Source organism: Belonocnema kinseyi, chromosome 10, assembly GCF_010883055.1.
Source record: "Belonocnema kinseyi isolate 2016_QV_RU_SX_M_011 chromosome 10, B_treatae_v1, whole genome shotgun sequence".
Classification (NCBI taxonomy): Eukaryota; Metazoa; Arthropoda; class Insecta; order Hymenoptera; family Cynipidae; genus Belonocnema; species Belonocnema kinseyi.
Window position 1 is genome coordinate 69507232 of NC_046666.1, and position 13529 is coordinate 69520760.

Consider the following 13529-nt stretch of genomic DNA (forward strand, 5'->3'; position numbering starts at 1 on the left):
GCACGGATGTTATCATGGCTCTGAATGCAACAACGACTACGTCGCTGCTAGTATGGGAGTGCTTTGAGGCACTGAATAATCTAGCGACAGAAAACCGAGTCACTCTGATCTGGATCCCTGGACCCAGTGGCATCAGGGTCAATGAGATATCGGACAGGCTAGAAAAGCTAGGAGCAAAGGGAAATTTTACTAGACCTGAGCCAGTTGCAGGCATTTCTAGTAGGTTGGTTACTGAAGATATTAACAGTTGGCTGATCGAGGTACATCAGAATGATAGGGATGCGGTCTCTGGCTGCAGACAGGCTTAAACACTCTTGGGCTCAAAGCTAAATCCTCATCGAGCGAAAGAAATACTTAAGCTCGGGAGGAATGAAGTCAAAGTCATAAAAAAAATGTTTATAGGACATGGAAACCTCCGGTATCACAGACATAAGATAGGGCTTAAAGAAAGTGCCATTTGTCGTCTGTGTGACAAGGATAATGAGACGTCCACTCATATTCTCTGTCATTGCCCTGCGATTGTGGGGAAACGTGTAAAACTAACAGGCAGCTTCTGCATCAGTGAGTTTGAAATATCTGCCAACAGCATGGCTGCGGTCCTCTCTTTATGGAGAGGGCTTTGGGGCCATACTTAAGGCTTATAAGGGAACGCAATGGGATCACTCAAGCGTCAGGGGATGTGGCGGTCTCAACCCAGAATATTAATAATACGTTTCCATGATTTTAGGAAGAAAAAATTGTATAAAAAAATAAGAATTGTTTATAAATGACTAAATATGTTAAGCAACAAGTTTTACTCTCAGTATTCTTCAAATTTTTATAATTTATTCTTTTGACAATTTGAATAAAAAATGAAGTTTTTCAGACAAATGATGATTGTTGGAACAATTGAAAATTATTTGAAAATACAATTTCATATTTTCATGATTTTGGGAACAAAAAATTGTGTCATTGAGAAGATAAAAAATTTTGTAAGAAAATCAAACTGACATCGTTTTACAAGTATAACGTTGAAAAATGCTTCTGTCTTAGCTCAACTTTCTGCGATTTTTTCTTGCCGATTTATAAGGTTTCAAAGACTTTTTGTCGACTGATCATAGACATTCATAATTTTTCTATCTTTTTAGTTGAATCTTTATTTGTTACAAATACAACTGCTTGCGTTAAAAGGAAAGTGCTGTAGGTCAGAATTGATGAACTATTTTGCTTATGATATTCATATAATGTGGTTCAATTTCACTGTTTTTCATTCGAAAAATTCAAATATTATTCACAGAAGTTGAGGAGCTTACTTTTCTAGATGGGGACCGATCCATAGAATTATACAATGGAGTCCCGTAGGAAAAGTTCCCGTTATAGAGGACAAGGCGGCCCAAAGGAGCGAGAGTGACGCTGCTGGTCAGTGGAACAACCCCACAGCAAGGCAGGAGTGTATAAAAAAAGCGGACAGTATCCTCGGCGGTTAATCCTGTCATCTGCTTCAGTCATCTTCAGTCAGTAGCGAAAATTTCGCAGGACAATCGCTTCAGTTCGTTTTCAGTCAATCAGTGTTTAGGTAATGTGTTGCGTAACCAGGTGTAACCAGGCTTTAAGAAAATGTCGAAGGAAATTAAGAGGACGCGTTTATCTTTCGAAGAGGCATATAAGTTTTTAGACAAAGTGAAATCCGGTGCCTCAAAGCAGTCGATTTTTCACAATTAATTTTTTTACCGGGAAATTTGCAAATCTTTAGAAGAAAAATATTTCCAAGTTTTATTTTAGCAGCTTTTAAAATAATGAGTTGAATTGTTATCTTTTTCAATTATGGTACCATTCACTTTAAGCTAATATTTTTAATTTAAAGAATTTCAAAATGAAGACTTGAAGTCATAAACAATTCAAAATTAAAAGCGTTTAAAGTGGAAAATTTTTGATAAAAAAATTGATTTTTTATCATTTATTACTTATTAACATATGTAGCAATTCTGAAAATTCTTCAAAAATAATTTTCGAGAATTTTCGAGAGCATTGCAAATGATAACGTGGATTTATGTTTTTGGAATTGAATTTGAATCTTTTAACTCTATAATTCATAAAAGTTAAAAAATGTTAATTTGCAGATTATGTCCATTTCATTTAAACTTTTTTAATGAGAAAATGTTTCTACTTTCAATCTTATACCTCTAAATTGTTGAGCATTCAATTGCAAAGTATTTTAATTAACCATTTTTAAAACGTTAATTTAAAAAAAGTTTAAAACTCAAGAGTTACAATTTCAATGCCACTTGAATTATTTATTTTATTGACTGTGAAAAATGTTTGCGACCCGAGAAAGACATTTTTAATTGAAATAGATTAATTAAAGTTCAGATTCAAAAATGTTTAGACGCTTATATTAAATAAATAAATAAAACAAGAATTTGGTAATTAAATGATTCTAGAAAATTATTGATTCCACAAAATAAATAGGTAATTAAATGAGTCTCTGAAAATTATTAATTCCAAAAAACAGTCAATTTAACATAGTCGATCTTAATATATTTTCCGAGATTTCAATTAATAGAGGCCGCCGATTTTTCGAGTTACATCTTTACATTTTCCCAAGATAGAAATAATAATTTTCTTTTATTTAAATCAAAAAGGTATGAAAATGCAAATTCACTTCTCATTCTTTAAATTTTGTTATCTAAAAATGTTTAAAAATTGACGATTTTATCTAAAATTTCCGAAATTACTTGTATGTTGCTTATTATAGGTACACTTTATACATCTCATCTGGTTGTGCTACTTATCTATGCATGTGTGCAAGATAAGGCATTTAAATATTGACATTATATTAAGACAATAAGAATGAAAAAAATATAAACTTTTCTTGTTCTGCGCGATACACAGGGTAAAAGTACATTTTGAAGTGAACTTTAAAGAAATATTCCGACCCAGAGATATTGGTTATAACGAATTGAAAAATTAGTTTTTCAGCTATGGCGTAATGTGTTCTATATAATCCTTAAACGCTTGGTTTTTCGAGCGAATTTTTCGCAAAGGGAAACTTCCTGTACAGAAGTCATTTAATATAGTACAAGGAAGCTTTATGTAGAAATTTTATTTAAATAAATTAATAGCGGATGAAATATAAACATTAAAAAGTAGCTTTATCGGATGATTAATAAGGCTTGAAAATTTACTTCTTTACACCAAATACTTTTTGTATAATGTTTCTTTAATATAGCTATTTTATAACCATTTTCCATTTATTGTTTGAAATTGAAATAGAATTAAATATTTTTTTATAGTCGCATTTTATAATTCTGTAATACCGTCTTCACTACCCAGGCGGATATATTATGTATAGTTTATACATTGTATGTAGTATTATATATAATATTCATTTGTTTGATCATTTTTTGTATAAAAAAATGAATATTCTATATAAAACTTCACACTATATATAAACTATTTACAGGGTGTCCCGCGTGAACATTAGTTAATTTTTTTGGATGGGGGGTTGTAAACAAAGAAATAAGCAAAAAAGTCCCCAAAATTTTTTTGGTTCGATGCTCCTTCTGGGCACAGCATCTTTTTTATTTTTAAAACCATGTTTATTCATAATTTTAATGCAAGACTACAATCATTCTTACATATATCTCTATTTATTAAATTCTGCGCCTAGTTAACAACGAACTCAACAGAATATTTCTAATTGTATGGTATTCAGGTTAGGTATGAAGAAGCTTAACGTTTCTATTTTCATTTTGGGTAAAAAGGTAAGGTAAAAAATCCCATTATATAATTTCTTAGCTCAAACTAACTTAAACTATTTATACTCTGCGTTAACTGTATATACATTATTTACAGACATGATTATTATTGCAGTTATAGTATGGATTATGTAATGAGGTTGTATGGAGGTTTGCACTTTAATCGAGAAGGAGCACTTTCTCTACTGTACAGTTTAAGTTGAGAGCTATTGATTCGTTAAGTTGAAAAGTATACATTTTTTGTGTGATTTCTGAGATGTTTATAGTAATATCTTGTATTTGGAGATCATTTCTTATACCTATGTTTCGTTTTTTAGGACTAGCGTTGGAGATCCTCCTGAGAAGTTTATTTTCAAAGTATTGCAATATTTGAACGTGCGTTTTCGATGCACCGCTCCAGACAGGTACTGCGTATAGTAATACTGTTTTTACAAAGGTTTTATACAGAATAAGTTTGTTTATAATACTGAGCGCACTCTTTCTATTTAATAGACTATATAAAAAATGTATCATTTGGTAGCCTTTAGCGCACGCTTACTTTATATGTTGTTTGTATAATAACTTGTCATCTAGTATCATTCCTAAATACTACGTAGTTTTTTTTGTTGTTTTATCGCTATATAATTAATTATAATGACAAGGTCATCCTCTTTACTTTCTTTTTGTTTTCGGCTAAAAATGATCAATTCAGTTTTATTGATATTAATTTTTATCTTCAACCTATGATAATATCTAATTAGTTTGTCTAAATGTTTTTGTAAGTACTTAACCGCCATGTATTTTTCCAGGAAGAAGCATATAAAGCTGTATCGTCGGCAAAGATAGCTAGATTAGTATTTTTGTTTTTTCTAATGTCGTTGATATAATAGATAAATAATGTCGGGCTAAGAATCGAACCTTGCGGTACACCTGCAGGCGAAGTCAAGTTAACAGCATTTACATCTATTTTAGTCCTTTTAATTTCTTTGTAGACTTCAGTAACTAATTCATTTGTTTTTTTATTTTCCATATCTTTGGTGAGATGATGTACTTTCTCGAATTGTTCTGCCAATACATTAGCTTTTTCTAGATTACTGTAGGTTAAACCGCGTGGTCCGTGTAGTTTGGAAATTGTTCGCATGGTAGGTTTTGTAAAATATTTAGCTGTGTTCCATAAACTGTTATCTTTAACTGTTTAATTTTGGAGTTTATTATCCCAGCAAGTCTTCGAAAAATTTTTGGTTTCTCTATTTACTATGTTACTTAAGCTATTTTTAATTCTCCTAAAGTGATCAAGTTTAGTCCTTTGATAAAGTTTTCGTATTTGATTTCATTCGTGAATTAGTTTTTTGGAATTTTCTGGTAGAGGTTCTGCTTCATTTTCAAAATTACAAGTCGGTATTGAATTTTTAATGGCTTTGTTTATAAGAGTGGTCATATTACTGACAGCCTTGTTTACAGTGTGAGGGTATATTATTCCGGATGTCATTGTTATGCTGGTGTTAATGTAATCCCTAAATTTTTCCCAATTTGCTATTTTATAATTTAGGAAATTTTTATATTCACGTTTGCAAGGTGTGTTATGTAAAGTGATTACAATTGAAAGAGGGTCTGAGTCAAGTTCGTCTAATATGTCAATTTCAGTTTGGACGTTAACGTTTTTTAATATTCCAATATCTACTATACTTGGTTTTGTATATTGCACATATGGATAAAGTGTGGGATTGTCAGGAGCTATAATTTAAAAAAAATTATTATTTGCGTATTCGAAGATCGTTTGGCCATTTTTTTTGTTTCTGTCGCAGTTCCAATGTCTATATTTAGCATTAAACTCCCCTATTGCAAGAATTTGATTGTTATTAAAAGAGTTTATCAAGCTCAAATTTAGTTATTTTTTGTCTAGGTGAGTATCCCGATATTATTGTTATATTGTTGTCAAGTTTAATTCCTACAGTTTCGATTATTGTAGTATTAAAGTTTAACTCTGTAAAGTTTATGTTTTGTTTAATAAGTACAGCTATCCCCTCCCCCCTGCAACAGGACCATTTCTATCTTTTAGTATAGTTTTAGAGCCTGAAGTATTCAAAATGAATTTATCTTTGAGTTTAGTTTCATTAATTAACATAATTTCTATTCTTAATTTTTCGAGAAAGTACCTCATTTTCCTTCGCTTTCTAAGAATGAAATTATCATTCCAATGCGCTATTAACAAACTGCGTGGTATTCGCAAATTTGATCATAAACTCGAAGACAATGATTCCCTTATCTATTTCGCATTCAGTATTTTCTAGGTCTTTTTAAAGACTTTTAACTAACCTTAGTAATCCAGTGAAGGTGCATTGTGTGTTGAGTTCTTTCCAGATGGTTGTGAATTCCTTGAAGGATTGATTATCCTGAATGCTTGAGATTTCAGCGTTATTAACTGCAGTACCAGATGTGGTTGGTGTTCTTTTGATGTTCCAAGTTGGTTTTTGTTGGTCATTTTCCGTGTAGTTGATTTCTCCCTGTCGGTGGATATATGGCACATCTCGATCTTGTAAGAATTACTGGTTCGTTAGTCCCTTTAGTAGTGGTAGTTTCGTATAGTCAGCTGCAGTTGGCGGTAGTATATTTGGTCTAGGATGTAGTTTCTGCTGGTTTTGTGCTTGCCGTCATTTCTGACTTTGAAGACTTTCTGCAGATGTTCTTGATATTTCTGACAACTTGTGGAGCATCGGTTTTTTATATTTTTTTAGCAATGATGATCGCAGCGTATTCTCTACAGAGAGTCTTGAAAGGACCGAATGATCAAATTGAATCGAATTTCTAGGAATACAGAGAGTACAAGTTGCATGTACGTGTGAGCTTGTGTGACGTGCGCACGCCGTCTCAACCAGAAGTTCCCCCAACGAAGCGCTGGACGAAGTGATGGCCATCACACCGTCCGATACTGCTCGAGTTTGATCAAATTGAAAACTCGTTTTGCATGGCGTGTTTTGCAGAAATGTTATTACAACAAATTATTATTAATAATAGGTGGACTACAAACTTCTGTTAACATGAGATTGTTGATGGGTCAGGGTATGATAAAAGTTTAAACAAATCTTTATTACATCCTCCCAAGTCAATGCATGAGTCTGTCGTGTATTTTTCAAGCAAAGAGATTTTCCCTTGTCTTGAGAGTTTAAACGTTTTCTTTAAACTCTTATCATACATTGACCGATCAACATTTCTCCTGTTTTGCGTTGTCAAAACGGAAGGAATGTTTATAGGCCAGCGAGTGATAAACGTGATAAAAATAGATATTGCACTTGTCGTTAAAATTCAATAATCTTTTATTGTAATTAAAAAGTGTTCTATTATAATAAAAAATCATTCTTATATCTTAAGTTAAGGCGTGTTTCTTGGGTGAATTTTCTAGTCGAAAAGCGACGTGAATATGAAGTTTAATTGTTTAAATTAACACATTTTTTGTAGTTCTAATTTTTTGTATTTTCTTGCCTTTTTACTTAATGTTTTTATAATTTCCGTTAATCTGAATTTTTTTAAACATTTCATTTTTCTTATTTTTTGCAACAATCTCATATTAATAAAAGTTTGTAGTTCACCTATTATTAATAATAATTTGTTGCGATTATATTTGTGCAAAACACGTCATGGAAAACGAGTTTTCAATTTGATCAAACTCGAGTACTATCGGACGGTGTGATGGCCATCGTTTCGTCCAGCCCTTCGGTGGTGTAACTGCTTGGTTGAGACGGCGCGCGCACGCCACACATGCTCATACGTGCATACAACTTGTCCCTCTGTTGTGCCCAGAATAAGCGTCGGACCAACAAAATTTTGGGGCGAAATTAAATGAGACAATTTCATCGATTATTATATCGATAATGTTCGTCAATAAAATATTTTTTATATCGTAGACTAACTCTACCGTTAAAATATTCTATTGGTTCGAAGTAGGTAGGTAACATTAATATACGGAACAAAATTAGTTTCGTTCATTATTTTATCATCGGACTTATTATTTTAACTTATGTGAGTGAAGTTAGTCACAAAGAGCGTTTTCGTTATACTATTTCGGTCATTTTTTTTATTTAATATGTTTGTATTTAGTTAGAGGAAACTAGTACAAGGTGAGTAGAAACAGTTTTCAAGTCATAAGTATTAATATGATCAACAAGTAGGGAAAGTATTAATTACCAAATGAAAGCTCGAATTTTCATTCGACCAAAATTAGGCGATACGTATTTTTGCAATTGGGGACAAAAATATTTTCACAAATTTATGCGTATTTAAATTCTTCTCTTAGTTTTTAAGGGAACGCCCATTTTTTTTTCTTTAAAATTATATAGTAGAGGTTGATTTTATCGCCTTGTTTGGAAATCTGCGAGAAAATTTATTAAATTTCCAAATTAACAAAATGCCAACGGTTTTTCTTAAAATACTAAAATTAGATTTTTTCAGAAAACCCACACTTATATTTTTGTCAATTTTTTTGTTTAATTTGTACTAAATATTATAAAGAAAATATCTTGTGAGTTTTATACGGGCTAAATAACTTTTGTGGTCAGGAGATTTTTTTTCATAAAATCGAATTTTTGTATTTTTTTTATTCCAACAACAGATACGAAAAAATGTTAAGAAAATATTTTGCACAGTTCCGCAAAGCTTCTAAAATTTTTTTTTTACAAATTTATGATATCTTGTACCGTTTCCAAGAAAAAAAAATTTCATTTGGGAAACTGCAGTTGCAGCGAAGCAGCTAATTCTTTTAACTGTACAAATCTGTTATTTACTACATAATAATTTGCTTTTCTGCAAATAATTTCAAAATCAGGAAACACTTCTCGTTGAGCAGTTAGATTTATTCTTCGAGTTTTATCCATTTTTTAAAATCTAAATTTATATAGTCATTAAACTATCACAGAATGACAGAAGAAAATGAAAAAAGGCATTTTTGAATTTCAATCGTTCATTTTTATATAAAATTTTTAAAAAACTGGTTAAAGAACTAGAAATATATGGATAATTTCTGTGTAAGGAGGTAAACACCACCCTATGTATTAAAAAAATCAGAATGAATCATCGTGATAGCATTAAATTTGATATACTCTTAGTTTTCTGCGGGTTAAACCATTTTTTTAAATAAAAAATAATAAAATATAAATAAAATAATAAATAAAAATATAAAATAAATATAATAAAATAAAACAATAAAAATAAAAAAATATTGAACTTTTTTATTTTTCTTGTAAACGGTATAAGATATCCTAATTGAGTAAAGACATTTTTTATAGAACTATAGTTATTTATCTCGTATAAAACTCAAAAGATATTTTCCTTATGATAGTGAAAATTCGAAAAAAAAATTGACAAAAAATATAAGTGTGGTTTTTTAAAGAAAATCTACTATTGTATTTTCTGAAAAATCACCACCATTTTGGTAATTTGGAACATTTTATAAATTTTCTGGCGGATTTCGAAAGAAGGCGATTAACTCTATCTCTGCTATATAACTTTAAAGGAAAAATTAGGGATTTTTGAAAAACTAAGTGTAGAATTCAAATACGCATAACTCCGAAAATTTTTTTTCACCAATCGGCAAAGACGTCCATGCTGAAAATGCCTATATATGTTTCTATATAGGATCCTGTATGTTTCTATATAGGATCCTATATGTTTCACCTATCGGTGCCACCTATATGAAATGACATAGGATCCTATATATAGGTGACTGTATAGGAAACACCCTAATAAGGTACTTAGTTATAGCTTATTAATGGTACTTAACTTATAGTACCTCATAGTACTTAATAGTATGTATGCTCTGGTGCTCCTGGAAGACCAGAAAAAATTCTGCGCAGCCGTAGGTGCCATAGAATACTACTGCGCATCTGTATTTGGTCCCATACAAGAACATGTACAGGATCCTATAGAGGATCATATACAGGAATCTATATAGGATCTTTTATAGGATCTATGTCATTTCCTGTAGGCAGCGCCGGATTAAAATTTTCCGGGGCCTGGGGTTAAACCTCGAAGGGGCCCTCTTAAGGGCAGAGAAAATCCCAATTTTGCTGTAACGTACGTAATTTTCTGGGGTCAGGGGCCCCTCGGTCCTGGGGCACTAGCCCCACCGTGCCCCTTGGTAAATCCGGCGCTGTCTGTAGGTGGCACCTATAGGTGAAACACATAAATTCCTATGTAGCATCCTATATAGGAACCTATAAAGAAACATGTAAAGGAATTTTTAGTAGGGGCAGCCTAATTTCCTTTTAAAAACAACATATTTTTCCCCGAGAGATTCTGCGACTTCCAAGTGTAGAACCTGCTGGATTTAAAATGGATTCGGTCATTTTAATGATAGTCATTTACTGATTATATTATTTTAAGCATTTACGAATACTCATACAAATTATACTTACCTTAACTTCACTATTGCTATCATAATTAGGGTAAGAACTAATGGAAAAAATGCCACGCTTGAATACGAAAGCCTTTTTCAAAAAAAGTTTATAAGCGAACTTGGTGCATTTTTTTATTTTCGCCCATATATGCCTTATTTAATATATTTATGAAAAATGTAATCGAAATAGATCGATTGGTTTTGGCTGTACGTGCGTCCCTGTGTTAAAAATTATTTTAAAAAATTACTACAAAATTAATAAGTTTCAACTTATATACAAATTTGTAAAAAATATTGTTACAATCGCTGTCTCTTATTCGACGAGAAAAATCGGGAAAGTTAGAAAAGGGTATCTTTAGAATTGACCAAAAGATTCGATGCATTCGGGCCTTCAACTTTCTTTTTACTCTGCTCTGTTAAATAATGATCATGACAAGCTATTTATTACTAAAATTCTAAATATACTATTAAAAAAATGAACATTTTTAGTAACAAATTTTTATAAGTTTTCTTATGTCTTGTCTTTTTAATTCAAGGGTTCCACATTTTTCATAAAAATATTGGTGTTCACTGAAAAGCAGTAATATACTATAAGTCTAGTCTAGAAATCAATTCATTATTATAATTATGTTTAAAAAATATTGCCATCTAAACGACATCTGTCAAATGAAAGGGTTAAAACACAAGAGTGTTTCCTTCAGGACATCAGTTAGGAAGATAATTATTGGTTCTGTTTTCCAAAGACATCCAGTAGCCATCTTCGGATGCAAGACCGAACGTCTTTTTACTCATTTTCAACGGAACAATTGTTTTTGAACAAACTTTCAAATTACATCGAGCCAGTAAGTAAAACAACATAGTCTTCGTTTCCAAAAGCGCAAACCTATTTCCGATGCACTGTCTGGGTCCAATACCAAATGATAAAAATGTTGCAGACTTAATGTTAGCATTGCCATTTTTCAAAAACCGATCAGGATTGAATTTCTCTGGTTCTTCAAAATAATTAGCATCATATTGTATAGCATAGGCCGGAAGCCAAACCGTCATGCCAGGTTTGACTAAAAATGGTTTTGTACCAGGAAGTGTTGGCGGAAGTTCAAATTCTTTCGAACAAACTCTGTCCAACATTGGAACGAGAGGATATTTTCTAAGAGTTTCATTTAAAACTGCATCCAAATACTCCATTCCATTAATTGCTTCATATGAAGGATCTCCATTTGTATCACGTAAAATTTTATCAATTTCTTCTTGCAGCCTAGTCTGAATTTCAGGATTAACAGCAAGCTCATGAGCAGCAAAAGACATGTTGGTCGAGGTCGTGTCGAAACCACCTGTAATTATATAAAGTTTTTATTATCGTAGGCTTCATACTATTTCCACTATTCCCCTCTTTGTCACTTTAGTAAGGGCATGTGATAGTCTGCCACGTGTCTAATTACATGTAATTATATTCGGCCGCTTTATAATTACATTACGGAGAAAAATGGAGGGCCAAAGTTAGAGAATAAAAATTGAGAGATTCGGTCAGTCCTTCTAGATAGTCGAAACGGTCTTCCATAATTTTGTCGGCATGGTCAGAGAGAATCTAATTTTATGGCCAGTGTGACTATTAAAAGTAGTTCTGACTCACTAATAGGATAACTAAAGTGTAGACCCGTGTAGAAAAATGTCATGGCAGTCTGATAACAGGTAACGTTTTTTGTCAACTGCCTAGTGAAAAATGATTGTTTTAGATGTTATTGAAAAAATAAATGGAGTCCAGCTAGCAGATGACTGGCCTCTAACTAGTGGCTGACCAGATAGTCTGGCCTGGGGTCAGCAAAAAAAAAGTTAGACTTTTGGCCAGGTCCAGGCTAGACGATCTGGGCACTGTCAAGCCTAGAATACCAGACAGTCTGGTCTGGGCTGGGCCAGCGCCAAAAGATTTCTCCAAACAGAATCCTTCTGGGATGGTCAACACGCTCATCTTGTATTCTTATTATTCTGACCATCCAATGAGGATCAGATGACCCGTCGCAGAGAGTATATCGAATTTAAACATGTTTTAAATAAGTCTAAAATGCATTCTAATATTTTGAACATGAGTGGAGAGTCCTGTGTGGAAACATTTTCTGGGACAGGTCGAGCTCAGACCAGACCATCTAATTTCAGTCTTGACGTTAACCAGATGGTCTGGCCTGGGTCTGGCTAAAAGAGTAACATTTTTTTCAGCTAGCAATAAGCCAGACCTTATGTTCAACCGCTAGGCATTGGTTATCTCTCACTATAAGTGTATTTAGCTGATCAGCGCCAAACCTGAACCAGACCAGACTGTCAAGTTGATAAGAAAAAAAGTATTAGTTTTATAAAGTGAACTTTATAGACTTGGATAGTTGATAAGCACCAGTCCTAGGTCATAACACACCCTATAGACTAGACAGTCTAGATAAAGCCAGACTTGGGTCAGACCTGACACCAAACTGCAAATCAATTTTTCTATACGGGGTGACGTGCATGAGAGAGAATATGGTGGAAAGTGAATTGAATTTTTTCTTTTGGATTTTAAATCTCAAATTTGATGCTTCCGAGGGGATAAGGACAAAGGCGTCACTCAACGCTCAGCAAATAATTTGTTAGTGCCGTGTCATTTTTGACTGAGAACGTGATAAATAAATAAACGAATTTATATCGGTTTTTCAATTTACTCCAGTTTTTTCAAATCTCATAATTCAGTGCAGTGGCGCTGTATCCTTAGCGGCTTTGCCGCTATGAACAATATGTATATTGTCAATTAGCACTATCTGTGCATATCAAATAATGTCTCATGCACCTCGCTCTCCACAAATAACAAAAAATGCTTACCGATTTTGAGACTATTATATCAATTTTCAAGTTTTGCAGGTTCTACCTAATTTTATAATTTCCAATCTCTTATAAGCGAGAGACTACAATCTCACAAAGATATGAGGTATAACGTAGGTCTGAGGGCAAGATAAATAGAAGATATTGTATAAACAAATCGATCCTCTAAGATTGTCAGGTCGACTATCCGAGAAGATCAAGTCAAATATCTGAGATGCTCCAGTCGATCATTCGAGATGATCAAATCAACTTCAACAGCTCTTATTTCATCTCTTCTTTTTCCAAAGTCTTCCGCCTCTACTTTCCTCTGTTCTCTCTTCCCCAACTAACACTCCCACTACCATACCTCCCTTCTTCAGCCACCACTTCCCCTCCCATACTTACTAACATTTTTAATCATTGCCCCTACTTCCCCTCAATGAAATTCACTTATCATACTTCCCCTCTTTAATTTTCCATACTCACCTCTGTTCATTATCAATCAGTTCCCCTACCCCATTCTCCCCAAGTTCTCCTATTTCCCTTCTCATAATTTCCTTTTACTTCTCCTACATTCCCTCCACTCATTTTCCTTCCCCAACTCC

General features: G+C 32.9%; 1 protein-coding gene across 1 annotated transcript in view; it reads right to left on the reverse strand.

Annotated features, from left to right (window-relative positions):
- Positions 1-10223: 10223 nt before the first annotated feature.
- Positions 10224-13529, reverse strand: part of LOC117181668 (cytochrome P450 9e2-like) — a 6291-nt gene continuing 2985 nt past the window's right edge. The window contains exon 2 of the mRNA XM_033374571.1: positions 10224-11435. Coding sequence (XP_033230462.1) covers positions 10810-11435 — 626 coding nt within the window. The 3' untranslated portion in view covers positions 10224-10809. The remainder of the gene's footprint in view (positions 11436-13529) is intronic.